This window comes from Heterostelium album (assembly GCF_000004825.1).
Source record: "Heterostelium album PN500 unplaced genomic scaffold PPL_scaffold9, whole genome shotgun sequence".
NCBI classification, from domain to species: Eukaryota; Evosea; class Eumycetozoa; order Acytosteliales; family Acytosteliaceae; genus Heterostelium; species Heterostelium album.
In genome coordinates this window covers 1,601,486-1,629,004 of record NW_008805071.1, presented here as the reverse complement: position 1 = coordinate 1,629,004, position 27,519 = coordinate 1,601,486, and the positions used below count along the sequence as shown (strand labels likewise).

The 27,519-nt window shown below is 33.8% G+C and overlaps 7 protein-coding genes across 7 annotated transcripts; 4 read left to right on the top strand and 3 right to left on the bottom strand.

The window, feature by feature from the left end:
• Positions 1-201: 201 nt before the first annotated feature.
• PPL_09150 (uncharacterized protein) lies at positions 202-1,393 on the bottom strand (the record flags this gene model as incomplete). The annotated part of the gene is made up of 4 exons (XM_020579947.1): positions 202-724; positions 801-967; positions 1,052-1,285; positions 1,343-1,393. 4 exons carry the CDS (start codon positions 1,391-1,393, stop codon positions 202-204), a joined length of 975 nt encoding a protein of 324 aa, XP_020430622.1.
• Positions 1,394-3,102: 1,709 nt separating this feature from the next.
• Positions 3,103-6,770, top strand: PPL_09149 (RNA binding protein; the record flags this gene model as incomplete). Its single annotated transcript, XM_020579946.1, has 2 exons — positions 3,103-6,106; positions 6,709-6,770. The coding sequence occupies 2 exons, from the start codon at positions 3,103-3,105 to the stop codon at positions 6,768-6,770; spliced, it is 3,066 nt and encodes a 1,021-aa protein (XP_020430621.1).
• Positions 6,771-8,000: 1,230 nt separating this feature from the next.
• PPL_09148 (uncharacterized protein) lies at positions 8,001-9,195 on the top strand (the record flags this gene model as incomplete). The annotated part of the gene is made up of 2 exons (XM_020579945.1): positions 8,001-8,148; positions 8,228-9,195. The coding sequence occupies 2 exons, from the start codon at positions 8,001-8,003 to the stop codon at positions 9,193-9,195; spliced, it is 1,116 nt and encodes a 371-aa protein (XP_020430620.1).
• A 162-nt stretch (positions 9,196-9,357) lies between these two features.
• On the bottom strand, positions 9,358-12,581 carry msh1 (DNA mismatch repair protein MutS; the record flags this gene model as incomplete). The annotated part of the gene is made up of 6 exons (XM_020579944.1): positions 9,358-9,897; positions 9,972-10,131; positions 10,199-11,033; positions 11,103-11,567; positions 11,657-12,053; positions 12,138-12,581. 6 exons carry the CDS (start codon positions 12,579-12,581, stop codon positions 9,358-9,360), a joined length of 2,841 nt encoding a protein of 946 aa, XP_020430619.1.
• Positions 12,582-13,011: 430 nt separating this feature from the next.
• Positions 13,012-20,628, top strand: PPL_09146 (uncharacterized protein; the record flags this gene model as incomplete). Its single annotated transcript, XM_020579943.1, has 12 exons — positions 13,012-13,746; positions 13,852-14,238; positions 14,324-14,632; positions 14,712-14,776; positions 15,161-16,092; positions 16,190-16,335; positions 16,446-16,553; positions 16,612-16,883; positions 17,005-17,124; positions 17,627-17,814; positions 18,025-18,396; positions 18,488-20,628. 12 exons carry the CDS (start codon positions 13,012-13,014, stop codon positions 20,626-20,628), a joined length of 5,775 nt encoding a protein of 1,924 aa, XP_020430618.1.
• Positions 20,629-20,987: 359 nt separating this feature from the next.
• On the top strand, positions 20,988-21,998 carry PPL_09145 (quinone oxidoreductase family protein; the record flags this gene model as incomplete). Its single annotated transcript, XM_020579942.1, has 1 exon — positions 20,988-21,998. The coding sequence occupies one exon, from the start codon at positions 20,988-20,990 to the stop codon at positions 21,996-21,998; it is 1,011 nt and encodes a 336-aa protein (XP_020430617.1).
• Positions 21,999-22,326: 328 nt separating this feature from the next.
• On the bottom strand, positions 22,327-27,090 carry pex6 (AAA ATPase domain-containing protein; the record flags this gene model as incomplete). Its single annotated transcript, XM_020579941.1, has 6 exons — positions 22,327-23,547; positions 23,624-23,856; positions 23,945-26,139; positions 26,543-26,583; positions 26,677-26,725; positions 26,948-27,090. 6 exons carry the CDS (start codon positions 27,088-27,090, stop codon positions 22,327-22,329), a joined length of 3,882 nt encoding a protein of 1,293 aa, XP_020430616.1.
• Between the last annotated feature and the right edge of the window lie 429 nt (positions 27,091-27,519).

Sequence of the window (27,519 nt, the reverse complement as noted above, 5' to 3'; positions counted from 1 at the left end):
TTTTTTTTCTTGTTAATATTTAAATTGAAGACTGTAAATTTTAAATTTTTTACCAAGAAACCAATAATGTTCAGTTCAAATTCGCAAAAAAAACAATGTAATTTGTATTTTAAGTTAATATCACTTTTTAAATAACAAATCGTTGTTTTTTTTATTTTTTATTTAAAAAAAAATAGATATGTATTTATTTATTTATTTATTTTAGAATCCACCACTTATCCATTCATATTGGAAAGTGTTTGTCATTGCAATTGAAGGACTGGTGTGTATTTGCATGGTTGCCAAATCGATTACGGTGGTGGTGTAGATTTCCGATGTCACAGAGGAGAATAAGACAATGGAGCTACCCTTGACACCGAAAGTACTTCCGAAATTGTTGGATTGCTTGAATTTCGCTGGAACGGTGTAGATATTTTTGGTGCTCTGAGTGGGGGGATCGGCAGTGTAAATCTTAAAGTTACAAACGAGACAGAGGTCAATAAAGTAGATCTGATCGTTGGTATAGACAATCTGTGGCACCTGCATAACGAAATCGTAAAAGTAAACTGGCTCCTTAACGATGGTTCTAGTCCACATGTTGTAAACAACCAAGTAGGTACCCAATCTGAGCTTTGGTTCATCGATATTATAGATAATATAATAGTTTCCGGTGGTGGCATCGTATGATCCTACTGGATAAAGAGTATTACCGTTCATTGGAGCATATGGAAGTGAAACATATGTACTTTTAAAAGTAAAAACAACTATTAATATTAATGAAATCAATTAAATCAAAGTTGAGATAAAGATTTAAATCTTACATTTGTTTGGTATTAAAATCCCAAATGTAAATAGTTAGATTCTGTTCGTTCATGTCAACTGTTGGAAGTGCAACAAAGTTGTGAACTGGGTCGTAGGCATACATTTGTGCGTTTGCCAATCCAGAGTAACTGTCGTTTATTCTGTTTATCTCTGTAAAAGTATTGTCCTATTTTGTTTTAAAATTAAAAACAAATTAATATTAAATAATTGAAAAAAAAAAAAACAATAAAAAGTTATTATTTATACTTACATTGATAGAATATTCAAGAATTACGTCTTGTTGATCATTTTGGTCAGTGGCCAACAACAAAAAAGAATTGGTAAAGGGATTGCCAGAGAGGAAAGATTGGAAGAAATAATTTTGTTTACCAGCATCGACATTCTTTATCAACTCACCAGTGGTTGTATTGACAGCGTAAAATTGATGGTATTTGCCCATCATTATAAATTGATTGATATCTAGATATTCAATGGAAAGACATTGCTATATGATTTTATTTTATTAGTAAAAAAATAATTTTTATTATTTAACTTTACTTACATTTATAAGTGATAATAAAAGAATTGTAGAAAATAAAATTGAAGATCTCATTTCTTATATGTTAAAATCTCTGTGTCTGTATGTATGTATAATAAATATATTGTAAAAGTAGTTTAATTGATTTATAAAGACTATTCACAGTGTTAACTATTTATACCGGTACCTAGAGAGATACTTTTTAAGATTTATAAATATCTTTAATATCTTTAGATTTATTTTAATTTATAGATAATAAAATAAAAAAGAATCTAAAAACTATCTTATTTTTGCGAATTTAATATAAAAAGTTTGATTGAAAGTGATGTCATCACTGGTTGAATTCATAATAATGATCATCTCGGTATTACAAATTTTATTTAGGCTCTTTGCAAAGACCATCTTAATCTATTTTTTTTCTTTCCAAAAAAAGATATTTTAGTTCAATTTTTTTTTAAATCCGAATAAATGAGGATATTAACTAGTACAAAATATGGTTAATTTTTAAAAAAAAAAACGAAGTGTCTCTGATATTAAAAAGAAGAGAAGATTGAAACAACAAGAATACACTCTGTTCTTTCAACTGCAATGGGAAATTGCTTGTTGACAAATCAAAAGACAGTTGACTCTTAGCTTTAACAAACGACACACCAAATAAAAAAATTTAATTTTTAATACTGTTCAAATATCTTGTTGACCATCATCTTAAGTATTTGATCAATACCAGTTCATCTCATCTTAAGAACTCAACTTTTAAATTCACACACCCCAAAGAACTTACAAGTAATAATCAATCAATCAATCAATCAATCAATAAATGAATGAAAGATTAAGATGAAGTAATAAACAAAATAAATTTAATTGCAAAATAAAATACTTTTTTTTTTTTTTTTTTTTTGAACACTCAAATCCGAAAAAAAATGATTTTTGTATTGTTTTTTTATAGGAATAAAAATCAATTTATTGTTTTTCGGTTGTTATTTTTTTTTTTTTGAAATTAAAAAATATGTTTTTTTTTTTCTTCCCCAACCACAAAATTATAAATAAAAAAACATAAAGGAACGAATAATTTTTTTTTTATTATTATTATTACTCACCCTCCATCCATCCATCCATCTTTATTTAATTGTATCACACAAGTAGAAGTAAGTTAAGTTTATTTTATTTTATTTTTGTTAACAAAGCAAAGCAAAAAACAAACAACATAATATTAATATTTGATTACTATTTTTATTTTCTTAAAATATATTTAGATTAGACTTTTTTTTTTTTCTTTTCTTGTTGTATGTGTAAATAGATTAGTTTAAAGTTACAAATTTTTTTGTTTATATATTCATTTCATTTCATTTCCTGTTCATTTTGTATTTACATTATATTGTTGTACCTGTAAACCACTTCATTGTACACTTCACTTCATTAGTAAAAGTAAAAGATAAAAAAAAAAATCAAAACATTTCCTACTACCCTTCTTATATATCTATCTATATATATTTATAAATAACTTTATTTAAAAAAAATCTAAAAAATTTAAAAAATTAAAAAACAAAAAAAAAACAGTATTTATTTTTTTTTTTCTTTAAATTTATATTTTATAACTTCAACAATTTAATATTACAACATCCCGACTGTCCACTATCTGCACAGATGATTTTATAAAAAACATAAAAAAACAAAATAGGGTGATTTTTTTTTTCAAAACAAACCAATCAACAAACAAAATCGAATCGAAATAATAATAATAATTATAATAATAATAATAATAAATAAAATAATAGTAGTATCAAATGGATCAGAGTCTATTTAGATTCTCATTAAACGATGAATCATTGAATGATATCTCTGGATCGTTAATGAATGGTGGTCCACAATCGAGTTTCCAGCCAATCAATAATAGCTACCTAGGTTCAGCACCAACAGGATCAATGCAACAGCAACAACAACAGTTTGATTTAAATGGTTCATTCCATTTAGGTCCCTCCTCACTACTAGGTCCGAGCAGCAGTCTAAACCTTCACACTCACAATCATCATATAAATTTAAATAACAATAGTTTAAATAGTTCGTATCTGTTGAATGACCAACAGATGTCATCTTCACCATTATCAAAGAATATTGATTTCTCATTATCTTCAACACTAACATCATCGACATCAGCATCATCCTCATTCGATCAAACTCCTCCATCTCATTCCCACTTTAGCAACAACAACAACAACAACAACATTGGAGGTTTAAACAACAACAACAACAATAATGCTATTAGCAATAGTAACAACACTAGTAATTCAAATCTATTTAAATTAATGAAAATACAACAACAACATCATCAACAGCAACAACAGCAACAACAACAGCATCATCATCAACAACATTTTACCAATAGCTTAGATAGTCAATCATTATTTGATGATAAAGTTATTAGATCAGGATCGCCATTTAATCAATTCGAACGACAGTCTTGGGTCTCCGATACCAGTACTCTCAGCGACTCACTGAGATCGATCAGCCCAAGCGTTGAGCAACTGACAACCTTTAGCATGTTTGGCAGTGCCCCAGAAACACACCGAGTCAATCCACCTTTTTCATTTAATCACAACAACAACAGCAGTAAACCCAACAATCCACAACAATCGTCATTCCATCAACAACAGCAACAGCAACAACAGCAACAACAACAGTTCCAAACTTCACCCTCAACATCAGCATTCGACAGTAAGGCTATGAGTGAAAGAGAAAAACAAATCTATCAATTGAAACTAAACCAGATCAGTGGAAGCACTAGCAGCAGCAATAGCATTGGTAATAACAGTCCTGCCAGCGTGAGAGGAGCATCCGCCAATGCATTTGGTATCAACTTGAATACATCTGCCGGCACTTCACCTTCGTCATACCCTTACAACCAACAGAACAATCCAATTTTCAACTCTTTCGATTCACCATTATCTCCAAGAGGCGATATGATCAGCTTGAACTATTCACACTCTGCTCCACGCACTCTTCCACATTCCAGTTCGATCGGTGGAAGTTTGAACAACTCGACAATGGTATCATCCACAAGCTTGGGCAGTAACACAGGTTTCACATCTTTTTCATTCCCATCGAGTAACTCTATTCTCAACAACAACAACAACAACAACAACAACAACAACAACAACAACAACAACCAATCGTCTTCACCACCCATTACACACTCTCTCAACCCGAATACTAACAGCAACAGCAACACTTCAGTATCACCCAATGCCTCTTACAACAGTAATAACAACAACAGTAACAACCAGAAACAATATGCTCAAAAGATACGCCAAGTTGATAGCTATGTCCTCAAAGAGACACCAACTCGTACTCTCTTTGTCGCCAACATCAATCCGCAGCTCGACGACAGTGTCCTCACATCTTTGTTCTCAAAGTACGGTGCTGTCAAGTCGCTCAGCGGAAAGTCAAAGCATCGTGGATATATCATCGTTGAGTACTACGATATCAGACACTCTATCAATGCCATGCGTAACTTGAACGGTTCCGAAGTACACAAAAAGAAACTCGACATTTCCTATTCCATTCAGAAAGATTTCTACTGTGATCTAGGAACCCTGGTTGTCTTTAACTTGGAGCCAAGCGTCACCAATCAAGTGCTCCACAAAATCTTTGGTGCCTACGGACAGATCAAAGAGATTCGTGAAACTCCCAACAAATCCTATCACAAGTTCATTGAGTACTACGATATCCGTGAGGCCAATGAAGCCATCAAGAATCTCAACAAGATCGAAGTTGCCGGTAAGCGTCTGAGAATTCAACACTCCAGACCGGGTGGTAACAAAAAACAAACGAATCCATCACCCTCCGATCCCTACAGTGACAGTGTCGAGCTTGACTCACTTTTCGATCCATCACAGAAACCAATCACTACCATCACCGTCAATGGAAGTGGATCAGCTCCTTCTGCACTAATGACAACACACAATATCAGCAACTTGAACAACATCAACAACATCGGCAACAACAACATATTAAATAGCAACAGTATTTCCAGCAACAATCTAAATAATAATTTAATCAACAACAATAACAACAACAACAATTCAACAAGTAGTAATAGTCTCAATAATAGCAATATAACACCACCAAAAGTTCAAACACCAACATTGTCTGGTGTCAATCTTTCTTTACCAGCTGGCTGGAAATCCAAGATAAGCCAATTTCACTCAATGAATAACACCGATGGAATTACAACGAGCCTGAGTGATTTACAGTTGACTAGTACCATTTCACCACCGTCCTCTCCACGTGTTGCTAGTCTCCAACAGCAACATAAGCTCATTAAATCACCACGTAATCTCATTGGTGAGAAGAGTCCACGCAAAGAGCTATCACCCGAGCAATTCACTCTCTCAATTGAAAAGGTCAAGCTTGGACTGGACACTAGAACTTCCCTCATGATAAAGAATTTACCGAATCGATTGTCTCAAACCGTTCTACTGGGAGTGATCGATGAACACTTCCAAGGAACCTACGATTTCTTATATGTCCCAATGGACCAACACAGCAAAGTCAGCTATGGATATGCATTTATCAATTTCACACGCTATGACACTATAGTACCGTTTTACTCGGAATTCAACAACAGAAGATGGGAGAAGTTTTATTGCTCAAAGGTTTGCGAGATCACCTATGCCAGAATTCAAGGAAAAGCCAATCTCTTGCAGCATCTGAAAACATCCAACAAAAATAATCCAGAGATTTTCGAAAAGAAAATTCAGCCAATCATTTTTGTTTCTGATGCAGAGACTGGTTTGTGCGGTGAAATAGTTTTTCAATAAACACATATAATAGTTCATTCTCATAGTTATTATTATCATTATTGTTTTTTTTTCGTAATGAATATATTTATTTTATTTACAAAAATGTTAAACTAATGGTTTAATAATTTTATTGTATTTTGATTCATTTTTGTTGAAACAATTAAAAACCATTAAAATAAGTTACTTTACTTGTGGTACTTGTACAACTAAATTGAGTTTACTTTTAGAAAATGCATTTTCAAAAAGTGGATTGATTCATCCATTTTCATTCGAAGTTTACTAATCAAGAAATTTGTTTGGTGAGATTAATTTGGGGATCAACTAACTTCTACTCAGTGAATTCCCTCCAAATTTATAAATTTGATTATCTATAATAGTATCACACATCTAATCTAATTTCAGTAAACAACTTGAGATCTATTCATTTGTTGAAAATTGAATATTTAAATTATTGCAGTAATTGTTATACAACTTTAAATAAAATAGAGTGTTGTGATTCCGCTAATTTTTGAATATATATTATATTTTTTGATTAGATGATAATGTTTTACAATAATGGAAAAGAACAAGTTCTCTTTTTTATCTAAATAGTTAAATATACGTTCTCACCACATTTGGAAAATAGAATCATTCCATTTTTATTGGATATATAAATAGCTTTTTTTACTTTTTTTTTGAGTTTTAACTAAACTAACAACCACTTCCCACAATCTCATTTACCACTTCATTGTGTTGACAGTTTAACTACCAAGTGAATATTTGAATTTTCGATACACAAAGATATCTAGAATACAGTAATTATTTTGTTCGTAAATTTGGGAGGTTGATTTCAACGGGATGATCGTTGTAGAACTGAAAATGAGGGTGTAAAAGAATGATAGGATCGTTCCATATTGTGATCATCTACAGCTATTCCTTATACAAAAAATTAGTGTAGTAAATGTGGTGTGGTTGATGTGGGTTCCCGTGTTAATTATTATTTTTTTTTATTGTGGTAAATTAATAAATATTTTATTTGCTAAAGATGATGAAGAAGGATGTTTTAACAATATTAATATTGATTTTCTTTTTTTTTGGTCTGTCTCCTCATCAACTTGTTGTTATTGTTTCACTCAAGTTGAAATAATTTAATAAAAATTATTCGCAAAAGTGGTAATCTCGAAAATCAATTGGCAGAGGTTACTATGATCATCAAGATGTCTAGATATCATTGTTCACTTACAAATTAAATGATACTACAACAAAAATTTGAACAAGCAAAAAAAAAAAAAACAACTACCAATATAACTAAATTTATAATTTATGTATCACATTCCCAACATTTTGATGAATCACGAGATTTTATGATGCCTCTTATATGAAAAAGCTACCAATAATATAAAAATTCAGTGTTTGAAAAAAAAACATATTAATCACTACCATATTAATAAATATTTTGAATCAACAACTAGCAATGAAATTAATTACTATACTTTATAAAATATCATGTATTATTTAATGGTACCATATAATTGTATAAATGTGGTCGTATCACGCAAACTTCATCAAACAAGGATGTACAACACAGCATTAAATACCAATGATAAAATTTTAAACCATTAGTGAATTTATCAAGAGATCAATAACAATAAAAAAGAAAATTAAAGTTATAAATATATATATGTATATATTTTTTTATTTATAAATATTCTTTTTTATTCTATCACCACTTTATCATTTTTATCTTTTTTTAAAACCATCTTCCTCGTGGAAATTGTATTTAATTCAAATTTATAGCCCTTTTAATCATTGTAAAATTTAATTATTATTGGGAGACAAACCCTCCCTTTCTTTTTTTTTATTGTTTATTTTATTATTACTTTTTTCTCAACAATTAATAAACAATGGCACATCCGGTGGTTTTGTTGGTAAGAACAAAAGACCACTATTACAAGAAATGTTTGGAGGATTTTGCAAGTGGAAGAATTGTAAGCCTGAATGGAAATCCAATTAGATGTGTTTCTGAAAATGATTCAATAAAAAATCCATATGGTAAATTAATTATCAATTTTAAAATTCTCAAAAAAAAAAAATTCCGTTGACAATTTGAAATTTTTCATTTAAAATTTAGATGGTGAAATCCACTTTGTTCAAAGAAATCAAAGTCGTGGTGACTATAAAAAAAGAAGAAGAAAGAACAGTGGTGGTCCTTCATGGAAACAAAATGGTGTGGTCACAAAGATTCGGGATGAAAATAATGTGGTAAGAGTTTACAAGAGGACCCTGACTTTGCAAAATGAAGAGTCTGATTTCAAGCTCTGGGAGTTTGCTCTTGCCGACCCTACAACTCATACTGAGAATGATGACTTACTACTTCGCCACTATCTGAAGGACAAACCTCACAACTCTCACTCCAGTCACAACCAGACTCCAATCAATTATTCTTCATCCACACCTCCTCCTGCCACTCCAAACCCAGCCCCAAACCCAGCTCCTACAAATTTAGGTACGCTAGATATTGCAACAACAGGTAATTTGTCTCCACCTATTTTATCACCAACACCCATCAATGAGGAAATTCAACCTGCACATGTTGTTCAAACTCCTTATACCACTTTTCAATTGCCTCAACTCCATTTTTTACAAATGACACACTCTTATCCCCCTTCAATAGTGAGACACGAAGAATACGGTGGATCTAGAAGAGTGGCAAGCAGACAAATTCAATCCCCCAATTTTGCGCCATATCCACATCACCAAGGATATAATCACACCTCACCTATCCTTCAAAATATTAATAATAATAATAATAATAATAATTTCAATGTAAATACAACAATAAGAAGTTTGGCTCCTCTTCCCAACACCCTAACAATCAACCCTACTTCGTTCCAAAATTTAAATCCACCAATCAATCCTCATTTTAATTCTTCTTCTATTTCAAATATTGGAAATCCATCTAACATTCCACCTCCTAACACTCAATATTACAACAATCCAGCTCATCACAATTTTTTAGGACAAACCAATAATGTGATTAACCAATGGCAACTTCCTTTTAATGATCCAAGAATGCCATTCCTAGGTTCCAAACTATAAATAAAAAAAAAACAATAACTCAAACAACAATCATCCCATTGAAGGAGAAATATATAAAAAAAAAAATAATATTATTTGCAATCGGCAAATAAACATGAATATAAAAAAAAATAAATAAAAATAAATAAAAATAAAATTAAAGAGTTTCAAATAATAATTAAACTATTTATCCGACTCTAATTTTAAAAGCAATTCTTTTGCTCTTTTGATAATGGTTGGTGGCATTCCAGCCAGTTGAGCACAAAATATTCCATAGGATTTGTTTGAAACACCGGGCATAATCTTGTGGGTAAACAAAAGTTCACCATTCTCTTCTTTTACAGCAAGCGCATGACATTTGATCTTTTTCATTACGGTTGCCAACTTTGTGAGTTCATGGTAATGTGTTGCAAAAAGAGTTCTACATTTAATCGATTCCAGATATTCAATGATCGATTGTGCAATGGCAAGACCATCCAAGGTGGCAGTACCTCGTCCGACTTCATCCATAATGACAAACGATCTTTGTGTAGCTTTTTTCAGAATCGATGCAGTCTCTATCATTTCAACCATAAAAGTAGATCGATCGTTTGCTAGATCATCACTGGATCCAACTCTACTGAAGATACTATCCATTATACCAACTTCAGCTCTATCCGCTGGTACAAAACTACCAATCTGTGACATAATTGATATTAATGCGTTTTGTCTAAGGAATGTACTCTTTTTTTGCATAAATTTAATGTTAATCAACACAGTTTCTTGTTATCAATCAATATATTTTTTTGTATACTTACTTTACCACCCATATTCGGACCAGTTATTAACCATAGCAGTGAATCTTTTTGACTATCCAAATGACAATCGTTTGTAATAAATTGTTTCATTGTACCAGTTTTAACTAGTTGTGCATATTCTACAGTTGGATGTCTACCACCAACAATATTTAAAATAGGACTAGTATAAAGATTAAAAAGTTAATAAACAAATAACTAATTAGAAACTTTTATAAATTAATAATTACTTTTCAGTTAGTATTGGTCTTGTATAACTTCTTTCGATTGCAACTAGCGCCAATGAACATGAAATATCTATGTTGGCCAAAGATTGACTGGCTTTTTTTATCTTTTCACCGTAGGATTCAGAGATTTTATCAGCTAGTTGATTGAAGATCTTTTGCTCCAACTCTAACGCCATTGCTGAAGACCGATTAATTTTCTCCTCCAGCTCATAGAGCTGACTGGATTTGAATCTCATGTGACTCATCAGAGTCTGAGCATGAATGAAATGCTTGGGAATCTTTTCACGATGTGCTGAAAGTATCTCTATGTAATAGCCAAGAGATTGATTATGTTTGATTTTCAATGAGGGTATAGAGAGTTGTTTTCTCGTATCCATTTGGAGTTGTTCAATCACTGATTTACTCTGGGTTTGTAAGCTCATCAGTTCGTCTAGCTCCTTTGAATAGCCAGGCTGGATGAATCCACCGTCCGATAGAATAAAAGGAGGATTGTCTACCAATGCCTCTGAGAGAGTATCCAATAGTTCATCAAAGTTTGCTATTCCATCGATGAGGTGTTTGATATCACGATCGAATTGCGAGTGTCCTGCTTTTTGTTTCTTTTTCAGGCTATCAGAGAGCATTGCTTTGATGTAGGATAGCGACGCCAAAGTTGAGCCGATCGATGACAAATCTCTTGGTCCAGCGCGTTTAATATAAACTCTTTGAATACATCTCTCCAAATCATAGCATCTCATCAAAAGTTTTCGAATCTCTTTGATCAAGTCCGGTCTCTCCTGGAAATACTGAACTAAATTTAAACGTTGATTGATTTCCACTATTGATAGACATGGTGACTCTAAAATAATATTGGAAAATTAGACTAAATATAGAATATTCATTTTTCTTTAAGTTAATTAAGACATACGTATTCTTGAATGAAGTAATCTACTTCCAGTTGATGTTATTGTTTTGTCAATGGTATCGAGTAGACTTCCTTTTCTGATGCCTTGGAATGTTTTGGTGATTTCCAATGAATTTCTGGTGGAATGATCGATAAACATTGAGGTTTGAGTTGAGTAGGATTGTGGTAGATCGATGTGAGGTATCACACCAAGTTGTGTACTGAATACATAGTTCAAGATGGAACCAATACATCCAAGTTGATCGGTAGAGAACTGTGGAAACTGATCCTCCACATCTATATAGTCATCGCCATACGCTTCCTGAAACATCTCTCTATTCTTATCAAAGTAGAAAATAGAACAATCCTCTGAACTACTCAAATGATAAGGTTTCAAAATCGCGTTTAATTGATCACACTCCACAAGTTTTTGTGATATCAATATTTCAGATGGTGATATCTTTACTAATTCTCCCGCCAAACAATCGACTAAGTATATAAGTAAAGTTAGTTAGTTAGTTAGTTCATTAGATATATTATCGATCATCATAATAATGATATTGATTCACTTTACTCACATGTAGTTTCAGAAACATTGAATGAACCCGTACTAATGTCCAACCATGAAAGTGCAAATCTCTGAGTGGAGGTGAATTGATGGTTGTTTGGCAGTGTTGATAGTGATTTCTGTTTGATACCAATTGGCACTATAGAGAGGAGATAGTTATTTTGGTGGTGATACTGTTGGAGGAATCGATCTTCTGTAACAGTGCCTGGAGTGTAGACACGAACGACCTCTCGCTTGACAACCTTGCTGCCTCTGCCACTTCTAGATTTCACATCTTCCACCTGATCACAAACGGCCACAGTCTTTCCATGTCTTATCAACTTTTCAATATAGGTCTCTGCAGCGTGCTGAGGAAATCCACACATTGGTATTTCATTCTTTGTTGACTTTATACCTCTTGTTGTTAACTATTATTATTATTTTTGGTTATATAAGTATTTAGATTCATCATTTTTATATTAATTTTATATTATTCATTGTGATCTACTTACTGTAATGTGTAAGAGTGAAGAAACTTCTTTGGCATCATCATAGAACATCTCATAGAAATCACCTATTCTAAATAAAAGTATATGTTTTGGATACTTCTGTTTGAAATGATGATATTGTAACATTGCGGGTGTTTCATGTTGACTTTGTTGTTGTTTCTCCGTAGTGGATTCTGTTGAAGTATCAACTTTCGTTTTACTTGTTTTACTATTACTGTTACTGCTGTTGTCACTACTGAAATTTCGACAGTTTTGTGTTAAAGACAATGTTGGTAAACCACCACCATTACCACCACCACCAACACCACCACTTACCAACAAAGCAGTAGTGTTTAAATTATTATTATTATTAACTTTTAAACATCTATTATTAATATTGAAACGATTATGATTATAATAAATTAAATTAAGCTTATTTTGTTGTTGTTTAGCTAAATTTACATACATAATAACAAATAACTATATATTGTAAAAAATATTATATAAAAAGGTGGTAAAAAAGATACTTTGAATTTTGTTTGTTGAACAGCAATGTTTTTGCCACTATTCTAACACGTTGGCAATTCTTAATATGATTCTGATGTGTTTGATGTTTGATGTGTTGGTTCCCTTTTTAGTTTATATTTTATTTTTTTTTAAATTAATATTTATTTTGTTTTAGTTTTTTAATTAATTATAATTAAATTTCAATTTTTTTTAAAATTCATTTGTCAGAACTTATGTTGCTCTTCACCAAAATCTTTTAGTTTTAAAGTTTTTATTAATTATAGTGTGTTTGTGTTATATGAATCAGTCTAAAATAACAGTAATAGCAATAACAACAACAATAACAACTAACTAATTAGATTAGTAAATTGACAACACTGACATTCAAGTAATGGTCAAAGGTGGAAAGAAGAACAGTGATCTAAACACTGATCTTTCAACCGGTTTCGATGACATTGAATCTGCAACAACACTTTCAAGTTTAATCAGTAGAAGTAGTAGTCATGCATTTGAAAGACAAAACTATTTTAAAAATAGAAAACTAAGTGATCCAACTGAATATCTAGATGATAACATCATAGAAAGCAATCATCTTAACAATAGCAATAACAACATTACTAATAATAATAATAATATTATTACTCATACCGATCATCAAAATATATTAAATACATCAACATCATCAACGTCATCATCTTCATTATTATCAACAAACAATAGTATTAGTAGTAGTCAAAATAGTAGTAGTAGTATTAATAATAGTAATAGTAATATTCAATTAAATCATAGTAGTAGCGGTAGTAGCAATCAAATACAATTACCAAAAATAGATATTATTGGTGCACCTAATATCGACGGTCATCATCATCACCATCATAGGTCTGATGATAATGGATCATCATCTTCACCACCATCACCAACATCTTCTTCACATCAACTATCGAAATCATCAGAGATGAAGAAGAAATCGAATAAATCAAGAGTTAGAGCGATGTCTCTTGTCTCCACGGTACTTATCATCTCACAACTCTTAGGAATCTTTATGTTTGCACGTGGATTCTTCCCAAGGAAATCATTAATACAAGGTTACAATAGTTTCGATCAATATCCTTCTTCTTGTGTAGATGTAAGTTGTTAAGTTGTTAAGTGTTAGTTGTTGTTGATTATTACTATTGTTTTTATCATTGTTTATACTGATATTGTTTGTTAACACAAACACACATACACACAGAATAACATTAAAGTTGAACCACAATTTGATAAAGTGGTGTTTATGGTTGTCGATGCTTTTAGATCGAGTTTTATATTTGGTGAGGATCAACTCGCTATGAACTATACAAAGTCGTTGATAGACGCTGGCAAAACACATTCTTTTATTGCCCGAGCGAATGCACCCACCGTTACTCTGCCGAGAATCAAGGCGTTGCTATCCGGTGGAATACCAAGCTTTGTCGATTTCATCTATAATTTCAATAGCAACGATCTCAGAGAGGACAACATTCTCCACCAAATGAAACAAGCCAACAAATCAATGATATTCTTTGGTGACGACACCTGGCTAAAGCTATTTCCAAATCATTTCAAACGTTCCGATGGTACAACAAGTTTTTATGTTGCTGTAAGTTCATTTTGTTTGTTTGTTTGTTTGTTTTGTTAGACATGTTTCAATTATGACTAATTTACATTTAATAATAATAATAAAGGATACAGTTGAAGTCGATAATAATGTAACTAGACATTTGGATGAAGAGTTTGAAAATGACGATTGGGATGCTATGTTTCTGCATTATTTGGGATTGGATCATATTGGACATTTGGAAGGACCATACAGTCCTTTGATGGGTCCGAAACAAGAGGAGATCGATGGTATCGTTCAGAGAATTCATCAAAACATTGTAAGAAGAGATCAACTGAAAATGGAGCAATATCATAATGCATCGAAATATGATGATTCCATAGTGAAACCATTACCAACTTTATTTATATTATGTAGTGATCATGGAATGAATGAAGTATGTAACAAACAAAATATAAACTAACTAACTAACAAAGAAATGATAAACTAAAACAAAAAATATTTATTAATGATAGATTGGAAATCATGGTGGATCAACAGATTCTGAAACATCGGCTGTTTTAATTATGATAAGTTCATTGTATGACCATCAGAATGATATTGTTAAACATAGTGATACTCATTCAGAGACAGAGAGTGTTCATGATCACGATGAAACGAGTGGACGAATTCTTCTGCCATTCCCACCGAAACCACCTTCGGAGATAAATCAGGTCGATCTGGTTCCTTCACTCTCGATGCTGTTGAACCTACCGATTCCAATGAATAGTTTGGGTCGTATCATTCCAGAGTTGTTTGAGAAGTTCCTGCCGGAGGAGCAGTATCTTCGTTCGTTGGAGATCAACTGTCAACAACAGATCAATATATTGAAACACAATCCTCTGTTCTGGAAGAACGACCAGCCTGCCAAGCCAAAGATAGCGGAACTCCTCAAGATATTCGCAGATGCACAACAATATCATAGTTCTTGGTCACTCTCGCCGACACACTCACATTTCCACGAGAATGCTGCCGGTCTCTACATTCGATTCCTCGACGGTCTGCAATCGGAGTTCTCCGCGTTGCTAACGTCGTTCGACGATGATCTACTGCTGATTGGTATCCTGCTGATTGGTTCTTCTGCGCTTGTCACTCTGCTTGTTACCATTGCAACGATTGCAATGAACGATCATCAAGTGAATCTTGAGATCAAGGGTGTTGCTTTTGCTATTGTTTTTATCTTGTTCCTTATCGTACTGCTTGGCATACACTTTACAATCACCTGTATGAGTGGGGAGACTGATTACAACTATTTCTGTGAGGATGAATTCAAGTTTGGTGTTCTCAGTTTTGTATTCACCGCACTATCACTGCTGATCGGATTCAATGTATTCTTCTCAAAGAACAACCTCAAGCTGTTGACATACCCATCTCTCTCACCACTGCAACTCCGTAAAGAGAAATATATCATTATCATTGGAACTATCATTCATTTGATAAGTCTTTTCGGTAGTAGTTTGGTGGAGGAGGAGCATCAAACTTGGTACTTCCTAACGGTTTCGGTCATTCTCCTGCAGTTGGCACCTCACTCTGTCGCCATACTCTACAAGATTACCAATCACAGTCCAAAGGTTTACAAAGATAGTCTGAGACAGATGTTCATTCTCCTCGGTATATTGGTTGGACTTAGAGTAGTTAGAATTTGGAATCAAACTGGTATCAAGTGGTTGGACGATCAAGAACTGCTGCATGAATACACCTACATCGATATGGCAAAGTTCTTGACTTCCAACAACAGTATTTCACATGCTACACTCTGGCTACTCTCACTTGTATCCGTTTCAGCGCCATGTATATATGTATTCAGAATATTAGATAAACTTAAATATAGAAGAGGTGGTATTATATCTCAAGTAAGTAATTAGTTAACATAATATCATTATTACAAACAGTCCGACTAATCAAACTAACCAAACTCAAAAATAGTTAAGTTTTATATATAAATTATTTATAGTTTTATGTGCAGTTTCTATATTTTGTTATAAATGGGAATATATTCCTGCTCGATTGGTAGAATCTGTTTTTATTGCCAGATTCGTATATATTTGCGTTTCATTTTTAATGCTAATTACCATTACTTTTCCATTCTTTAGTAAAAATGTAAGTTGTTTGACTTTGTTTACTTAATTTATAGATAATTTCAAACTAACACGCGCTCGCTCCCAATTATTACATGAATATGTGTAGGACCGATCATTAAGTAATTCAAGTTCAGCTCAAACACCATCGTGGTTTATTGTAACTTTGAAATATGTACCGACTTTGATTGTGGTGAATCTGACGATGTTGTTTTTACTGTTGCACAAGACACACAATATGTTTTTATTCACAATCTACGGAGTGATTGCACACTACTACCTCAAATATCTGTTTGAGGATACCGGTCGAAGAGCAAGAAGTGGTATGACTGGTGTTATCGTCGGTCTGATATGTATCAACTGGCTAGGTCAATTCGGATACTTTGCACTGGGCAATTCCAATTCGCTGTCGAGCATCGATATCTCTGGTTCCTACACAGGTCTCATTGATTACAACCAATATTTAGTTGGTCTATTAACATTTGTAATCGGTTATTCCTCACCCATCTTTTTCTTTTTCGTTTCGATCTCTTATTACTCTGGTCTTGCAATTAAGAATACAAACGATAGGTATGTTGTTGTTATTGATAGTTCAATTAAAATCAATCACTTTATTAATCAATCAATCAATCAATCAATCAAATCAATCAATCTTTCTTTATTTTTTTTTTGTTAATTATTAATAATTAAGTATTAATCAAAGTGAACCAACTTTAAATACACCAAGATCAATCAATGATATACTAGATGAGTTACAATGGTATTCATTGGTTGGTTCACTATTGGATTGCGGTATAAAGTGGACCAATGTGTTTATATTCAGTGTGTGTATTCTGATACAACGATACCATCTATTCATCTGGACAGTCTTTTCACCTAAATTCATTTATGAGGTGTTTGATGTTGTCTTTGTCCTGGTAAGATTGATCTTGCACTCACTGTTTATCATCTACCTACGATTCATCGTTCACACCAAGGAGAAATCCGAAAACTCTCCAAACAACGAAGGAAACAGCAATAAAGAAGAATAAATAAATAAATAAACAAAAAAAAAGGCAAAAAATATTTTATTTTTTTATTAATAAAATCTAATACCCGAAGTCGGCGTGACCATTATCATTTTACCATTTTTTTGTTTTTATTGTTTTATAACAGTGTGGTGCACTACACAAAAATTGATTCATTTTGATTAATTTTGGGTTTGAAAATCATTTAATGGGCTGGTTATTTAATTATCATCATTTATAATGTGATGTGTTTTCATTCAATTTAAAATTGTTAATAAAACAATTAGCAATTGTTTATTTTATAAGAACAACAATAACAATGAAATATTATTATACATATATATTATCTTTATACTTTATATTAAATATTGCTGTAGCTTTATCGATTGAAAGTAATAACAGATTTAAGAAAGCAGAAGATTATGAAGTTCGTGGTAAACCTTTGAATCATATCGATTGGGAACAACAATTGGTTTTAACAGAATGGGATATAAGTAGGTAACTTTATCTTTTTAAAAATATGTGCAAATTCATTTTTGGCTTGTTTTGTTTTTGCACAGTTTTTTTTTCGCATCCTCGCATTATTATTTTGTTTGATCATTTAATGCACACAAAACATTCTTAGGAATGAAATTACACATATCTTAATTACTTTGATATTAATATTTATATGTTTTGTTTTAAACTACATTAATTATTTAAAGTTGGACCATTTCCATCGGCTCCCAGGGAAGATGGTAATGATGTTTTAGATGCCTTTGGAGGTATCACAGGCATACCAAGGGGAGATAAATCTACCTATCCAACTGACATAACTGATAATGGAAGAGCAGGATGGACACATATCAACGTTCCAGATGGCAATGTAAATATCAACTACAATGAGACACAAGGTGTGAACTGGCCACTCATCGAAGCATGGGCAGGTTCATCAGGTAGCTATTTCGCTGGATGGGCACTCTCTGATTTCTATCTATACACCGAACAAGTAGTTGTTGTCCAATGTCAAGGTGTTTCCAGATACTATATCGATGATGTTCCACAAATGGGTGATTCCTATGGTTCTGGAATTGCATGTAAATATATTAAATATTATTATTGTTCTAGAAAAAGAAAGGAATTCTAATATCCTTTTTGTTTGTTTTTTTTTAATTAATTAACTACTAGTTGGAGGATTAACTTTACAAGCTGGAAATCATACTGTAAGAGTACGTTTAATTGGATCGGAAGGTGTTGGATTCTTTTGCTCTGTCCAAACCATCGCAAAGACATCACCACCTTTCTTCTTCTATATCAATGATATTTTGGTGCCGGATGTAGTTGGTGGTTCTTTCTCATCGCCATATGTTTCCGTTACTGTTTTGAACCTTATTGATATGCCACTTCAAGTTACCGAGGCAACCGCACCGTTCCCATTCGAACTGGAGCTGATCGAGAGATTGGAACCAGTTGCCGTAGGACAAATGACACCGATCAACTTTAAGATCTCAGCAGTTAACAATCAATTTAGTTGTGTCAACAATCAGCTCTCCATTCCAGTGGCGCTTACCACCGACGCCGGAATCGACGACATTTCCATCCAAGTCAACTTTTCATGTAAAGCATTTGGTGAACCTTATTTATTTACTTTTTTGGATTGCGATAACTCTGTTCAGTATGCTGCTGCCACTCCACCTCTCTATGAATGCGCCACCGGTAAATGTCCAGTGCTGTTGACATTGCACGGTGCCGGAGTGGAAGCGGCTTCCACCGCTTGGACTGGAGCTTATCAACGTCAGAATTACTCATGGACATTGTTCCCTACCAATCGTCGTAACTACGGATTCGACTGGCAAAACATGGGACTGGTCAATGCTTTCGAAGCACTCAATGCTCTCGCTACCAATTTGCCGGGTGTCCCATCGAGTTTACAATCGAAATTTGGTGCCGATCCTTATCGTATTCTCTACGCCGGTCACAGCATGGGTGGACACGGATGTTGGACTATCTCCACTCACTATCCAGATAGAGCACTCTCCGTTTCTCCAGCAGCCGGTTGGATTGACATGTCGGTTTACTCACCGTTTTTCCTAAAGCTTGGAAACAGTTGGACAGATCCTTTCGTTCGTTTCATTCTAGATGCATCGATCGGCGACTACAACAACGATATGTACATTGGAAATCTTGCCAACATTCCATTGCTCGCTAGATTCGGTTCGATCGATGACAACGTTCCACCATACCATTTGAGAAGAATGGTAAGACTATACGATGAAATCAATCACAACAGTTCCGCTGGTATCATTTCAGAGGTTCCGGGTGAAGGACATTGGTTTAACGGTGTCGTAGACGATGCATTCATGCAAGCTTTCTTCAATGCCCATGTCAATACCAACATTCCATCGCTAGCAACCACTTTTACCGTAACAACTTTGAACCCCGCCACCTCTGGACCAAAAGGTGGTATCAGTATCGTGCAATTCCTTCAGCCCTATAGAGTCGCAAAAATTAAAGTTACACAACAAACTTCGAGCAACTGGGTTCTAATCACTCAGAATGTTCGTCGTTTCGGATTCGATTCACATTTCGGTCAAAAGCCAACCACCGTTGTTATCGATGGCCAACAATTTAGTTATGCCGCACTGCCAAACAGTCACTACTGTCAATTGAATCCAGGTAAATGGCAGGTTTGCACCGATCAAAGCTGGCTCTTCTCTGAACGTAATCCTAGCAACTACGGTCCAGTCATTCAAATTCTTCAATCGCCTATCCTTTTCGTCTATGGAACGACCGGAGATAACAATCAAACCGCTCAGTATCTTCAAATGGCAACCTATCTCACCAATCTATTCTACTATCAGGAGCGTTATGCCATTGAGATTATGCCAGACACTGGCTTCACAGTTGATCTACTCAATACCTACAACGTCGTGTTGTTTGGAGGTCCAAGAACCAACAAGGTTTCCAGCAACTTCCAAAGTGTATTCCCAGTGAAGTTCTCGAGTGGTGCCACTCAGTCTTGGACCATTGGAACCAACACATTCAGTAGTCCACAATCGGCATTGCTATTCCTCTCGCCATGCACTCAGAAGAACAATCAATATCGTCAGGGTTGCATGATGGCTGTTCTCGATGGCACAGACAGTGTCGGTCTCAACAAGGCACTCACACTCTTCCCAACTAAATCATCGTTTGCCATGCCAGATTTCGCTGTTGCCGGTCCAACCTATGGATATAGTGGTAGTGCAGGTCTTCAAGCACTTGGATTTTGGAATAATTTCTGGCAATATGACATTACCAATAGCTATGTATCATATATTCAACATTAAAAAATCAAATAAATAAATAGATCTATTTCCCTAAACTATATGTATACAGCAAATGTAAAAAAAGTGCGATCATTATTAACATATTGCTTAGTAAATAAATTTGTTTACCTTTAATTCATAAAAATTCAATAAATATATATATAACTTTTGTTTATATAAATGTATGATATTCATTGTCATCATCATGATAGGGTTGGTATCTAGAAGAATGATGTTAACACTTCTAGAATAGAATAATAATGATTTTGAAAAATCAAAAAAATATGAAAATTCATAAAATTTTTTAATAGTTCATTGCATCTTAAAATTTTAATTTAATTTAATTAAGTTTAATGTTTAATAGAATACTATCAAATACAATGAAAGCAGTAAGAATTCATGCAACTGGTGGACCAAAACAATTGGTCTATGAAGATATTCCAGTGCCAACAGTTAAGCCAAACGAAGTTTTAGTTCAGAACGAATGTATCGGTGTCAACTTTATTGATACCTATCATAGAAGTGGATTGTACAAGTTGGAACTTCCTGCTATTCTCGGTCGTGAAGGTTCCGGTAAGGTTGTCGCTGTCGGTGAACAAGCTACCAATCTCAAGATCGGCGATAGAGTTACCTATTTCAGTCCAAACTCGTACGCACAATTCACATCTGTGCCACAACACAACATATACGTACTACCGGATGGAATCGACTATGAAACCGCTGCTGCTTACACTCTTCAAGGTCTAACCGCTCACTACTTGGTGCGATCGACCTTTGCTTTGAAATCGGGTGATACCTGTTTGATTCAAGCCGGTGCCGGTGGTCTCGGACAAGCTCTCATCCAAATGGCAAAGATCATTGGTGCACATGTCATCACCACCGTCTCGACACCAGAGAAAGAACAGCTGGTGCGTAATCTCGGTGCAGACTATGTCATTAACTATCGCGATGTTCCAGAGTTCAGCGGAAAGGTACGTGAACTCACCAATGGCAAGGGTGTAGATGTTGTCTACGACGGTGTCGGTGCTTCCACCTGGATGCAATCGTTGAAATCTCTTCGTCCACTTGGATATCTTTGTTTGGTCGGTAACGCTTCCGGACCGGTTCCACCCATCGATCCATTGCTCTTGAGTGCCAATGGCTCTGTATTCATCACACGTCCAACACTCGCTGACTACATTCGTCAATCGGGTGAAATGCAATCGCGTTGCAAAGAGATATTCCAATGGATTGCCGATGGCAAACTCAAACTTTCGTCAAAGACCTCCTACCCATTGGAAAGAGTTTCCGAAGCTCATGAAGCATTGGAAGGTCGTACTTCTATTGGCAAAAATTTTATTACAACCACCAAAATAAAAAAAAAAAAGTCAATTATTATTCAATTAATATAATTATTATTCCCCACATAATTAAAGTGTTGTTATATTTGGAGAAAAATTAAAAGATAAAGTTGTTGCGATTATATATTTATTTATTCAATCATTTATTTATCTTTATAGGTCTTATTAATACTCAAGTGTGGATCAGACTAGGAAATTCGACTAATGAGTTTATGTTGCCCAATGATATATTGAACATATCCGAATCTAAAAAGTTACACTCTCAAATTTTATTCGAGGCTTACACTCAAATTCTCAGAAGGGGCGGAAAGACCATCACATTGGTACCCAAGTTTACAATCAATCACCAATCATCGATAATAAATTACATTAGAAAATTTTATTTTTGTTTAGTAAATTGCTTTTGTACCTTATGATAATAAGCCATTTCATCTTCGCTTACTGAAGGTACCAATGCGTAGACTGCATCCAAAAAGTGTTGTTGAGCAACGATTACTTGTTGATTTTCATCTTCATCTTCATCGTCATAATTTATATTACTATTTTTGCCGTAGGTATTGCTTGCTGATGTTTGTTTTTTCTTTCTTTTCTCCTCCAGTTGATTAATCATATCTTTGATGGCGTTGGCCAAAGCATCTGAACAAAGCGCATAGAAATCCGATCCAGTTAAATTCATTTCACATCGCTCGACAACAGCGCGAAGATCAACATCCGAGTGTAGATGGAATTTTCGTGTCAGTGCCTGGACAATCCTGAGCTGTGAATCTTTGTCAGTACTGATTCCGAGGTAGAGTAAACGGTCGAGTCTGCCTGGAATGGTGAGTGCAGGATCCAGTAAATCGGGACGATTGGTTGCACCGATGATGAAAACATCCGAAGATTTTTGCATACCATCCAACTCGGCCAACAGCTGTGATACGACTCTATCCATGACACCACCACTGTCGGCGCCATTACCACGACTTGGCGCGAGCGAATCGAGCTCATCGAAAAAGATAACACATGGTTTGGCTTGACGTGCTTTGTTGAAAATATCACGAATATTCTTTTCACTCTCACCGATATACATGTTGATAAGCTCGGGTCCTTTGACGCTGAGGAAATTCAACGAACACTCGGTGGCAATCGCTTTGGCAAGCAAAGTCTTTCCTGTTCCCGGTGGACCATAGAATAGAATTCCGGATCTCTTTCCGATACCTGACGAGAATAAATGAGGATTTTCAAGTGGCAGTTGAATAGTATCCATAATTTCACTCTTTACACTGGCCAAACCTCCGACATCGTCCCACTTCACATTTGGAATCTTTGGTGCACCGAGTGACGATGATTGGTAACCTTGCATATCGGCTAGCGCATCCGAGATATCGTCATTGACTACACTGATACCACAATTACAAACTTCCTCTGGTGAGATCGTTCCAACATTGGATATCACTCTCTTCATTGCTTTCATACCGGATCGCTCCACCAAATTCTTTAGATTCAAGGGTAGAAAAGAAGCTGTTCTCATAGCAATATTCTTTAGTGAAACTGAATTATTGATAGGAATAGAATTGAACATATTCTTTAATAATCTCGATCTTTGAGATTCATCTGGTGCCTAAATAAATAAATAATAATAATATTGGTTAATTAACTTGTTGTTTAAAAATGACTATATGAATATATATAATTACATCTAATTCTATTTCATATTTAAACCAACTTCTAAGTTTTCCAGACATATCATCAGTTGATTTTACAGTTGCAGCAATTAAGAATGGATAATTGATTCTGTTTGATTTTGAAGAAGATGATGGTGATGATGATGCTGGTTGTTGTTGTTGTTGTTGATATGTAGTTTCCATCATTAACAATTTATCAGATATCGATTGTAATGTTTCTTTTAATATATTGGAAATATTTGATTCTATAATTATAGATAATAATATATTTAGTGTTAGTTATTTGAAAATTAATTTGTTTGTTTATTTGTTTGTTAGTTAGTTTCAATTTACCTTTTTTCTCATTCAATGTGGTTGAAGGTGATTGTTCTAATACTTCGAAATTAGAAAGAAGCAATAAGGAAGGTGTTGCTTCAGATGCTCTCTCTAATATTCTCTTGATGTTCAACTCTTTTTCCGCTTCGTTGAAACTGTAGAGTTGGTAGCAATCCACTTCAAAAAGATGCAATCCTAAATGATTGGATAGTTGGCGAAGAAGAGTTCTCTTGCCAACACCACTGGCACCTTTCAACAGCAATGTACATTTGAAATCGAATTCAAAAGAATGAAAGAATGGCAGTGTCAATTCAATCATCTTCTGAAACTCTTTCTCATAGGCAATGAAATCGTAACACTCTTGTTGCTGTTGATCTCCTCGTGAATGGAATGACTGGATATGAGCTGGTAGCAACGATTGTGACGATCCCTCTTGAATCATTGTACTCTTCTCTTTGTCGATGACAAACAACTGGTCGAATTCATCGGATGGCGTTGTAATTGCACCCGGAGACTGTAGTGATTCCACCTTGAAGAATATCAGTGGGTTGTCGATTGCATTGTTGCCAAAGTTCTCACCGGATTCCACGGCAAAGAGATCACCCTCCTTAAAGATACGCACTTGATCAAAGAACTGAATCAGCTGATTGGAATAGGTGGCATGTCCATCGGATGCACTGGATTTCACTCTTGAGATCTTGACCTGTGAAGCAGTGGGGAAAGCAACACCTTTCAACAACGATATCTCTGCATTGAAATTCGATGTTCTGGACATGATAATTGATTTCGGTTCATATCCCAAATTGAACAATGACAATGGTGATAAATACACATATCCATCTTCTAATTGTAAATCTGATTGTATTGAATCTGAATCATTATTATAATTGTTATTACTACTATTGTTGCTGTTGTTGTTCATTATTGAGAATATCTTTATAACTATATATTTATGATTGATAAGTGATTTTAGCTTGATGGTGGCACCGTGGAATAGACCATATTGCTTGAGTGTACTTAGTGTTACAATTGCATCGTAGAGGTAATCGTAGTTTGGATCGATTAGCGGTAGATATATATTGCTGGGAATTGTCTTTAGTTGTCTAATTTGAACTGTATTGTTTAAGAGAATTCTATTGGAGTTGGGTGTGAAATGGAATAGCGATGAGTTGATTTGTGAGGAGGAGATTACTGATGATGAGAATACTGAAGATGATGATGATGTAGTTGATGATTCAAGGTTGAGCGATGACGGTGATATCATTGATTGCGAGAGTGGATGAATGATAAAGTTGGACACTCTCAAGTTGGTATTGGAGAGATAGCTGCTACTGCTACTGCTGTTGCTGCTGTTGCTACTGGCTGCTGGCGACGATGGAGATGAACCGATCTCCAGCCTGTTTAGCTTGCGCTCGAGATTGAGTGCCGACTGCTGATCTGGACCGACAATAATAATCGTTGTATTCGATGAGATCGATCCCTGTAGCAGAGGATAACACTCCATGATCTCGAATGATACCGACTGATTGTTGTGACCGAGTGACAACCGAGCATCTTGATTAAATAGTATAGAATTGGATATTAAGTAATTCTTAAACATTTGATCTGCTTTATAGTTATTGTTATTCTTGTTATTACTATTATTGTTGTTGTTGTTGTTATGTTGATCTGCTGTTGTTATTACACTTTGGAATGATTGAAGATCGTTAGCAAGCAATACGACACGCTCCAATGCAACAGAACTAATTGAAACAGTCTTCAAATGAATGATATCATCTTTTTTGAAATTGAATCGTTTTGCATAGCTAGCTGAACAATAAGCTCTTGGTAATCTATTTGTTGTTGTTTTAGTGGGAGTAGCAGCTGTTGTTGATGTTGCTGTTGAAGCTACTCTAAAAGTAGATAATAACTCTTGTTTACCTGGTTGATAGCATAGATATTTCAATCTATCAACGTTGTAACTACTACCATCATTGATATTTGAATTTAAATATCTAAATTGATTGAATCTATCTAGTTTATATATAAATATGTAGTTTTTCTGATAAAGTTGATGTTGTTGTTGTTCATCACCAAGGCTATTAACATCTATTATAATATTAAAGAGAGTGTTATTACTATCTCTATCATTTCCATATCTGGCGATGTATTGTTCATCTGATAACAAAACTACTTGATACCATTCAAACATTCTTGTAACAAGTGTATAAAACCTTAATCAAAATGATGTTAAACTTCTTTTAAGATATGAACTTCTTGATTTTTTTTTTTTTTTTTCTAAATTTTATTTTTTTAAACAAACATTCATTAAGGTTGTTTTCCTCAACAACAAGTTAACAGAGTTATAAGAACTCATTTAAATAAAAATCATAGCATGTAAGCTTTGTAAAAAGCTCAATAAGATGATATCATATCACTTCTACTCATTTAGATACAGATTATTTTAAAATAAAACTTTAATAAAATTTTTTTTTAAATTTAATATTTATATTTATATTTCACTATAATATGATGCAAACAATAATTAGATAAACAAAGATAACATCAAAATAGAGTTGAATGTTAAATCAAGATTATGTTCATAAAATAGAATAGATTGCATGCAAACTTTAAGACCTAAGCCCTATAAAGGTAGATCCTGAACAAGACAGACTGATCTGATTTCGTAAGTTAGTTGAAAATTGGGAATAGGTCAAAAAAAAACAAGAACAAAGACTTTTAGTTCAATCCATCTAGATGTAAGCATTTACTTGAGTAAAATAAATTTGAATGTCTGATTTTGTTATGTTGTATTCCAAACTTTATAATAAAAAAAAGAAAATAAAAGAAAAGAAAATAAAATAAAATAAACGATCTTGAGTGAGGCTTGATCTCATTTTGTATGTACCCTTCAGAGAAATAGTGTTACATTCTAAAGTTTAAATAATGATCATCGATATCATAAATGGAAAAGAGTGTCTCATAAAATAAATTGTAGATCTCTTGTTCAGTGATTCAAATCATAAAAGATCACAGATAAACTAAAACTTGCATATAATGAGGACTGACAAGGCGATTACAGTGGTCATCGAAAGTTGAAATATGTCTAATTTTTTTGGGGGATCAAAAAGAAGTTTGTTTGGTTTTATGAATGATTTTACTCGCTCCAAACCATCAAAGTACATTTTTAATGTGTTCATTCAAAAAATGATCACTTTTTTTTATTTGCGGGTTATAATTTCAGTTTTAAAAAGTGTTTTTAGAGATCGTTTTTGCTTGGCTTTTGGGCAAAAAAATCCGATGTTTGCATTTGTAATGGAAAAAAATCTAGAACAAAAAAAAAAAGTTTACCAAAAAATTTCTAAACTTTTGAAAAGGTGTGGATTATGTCTCTTTGCGCACCACTTCAAAATGCAAAAACCATCTCCCCGAATAAAAAAAATGTTGATGATCAGATCATCAAACCAACACTTTCAATCCAATTGGTCAAAAATTAACAAAACCTTGAAACGATTCTAAAATAAAAAGTTGTTTCTATTTATATTTTAATAATTAGTCGATTTAGAGGATTTCGCTTAATGGGTTTGTGGTGTTCTGTTGTCAAATCAAAACTT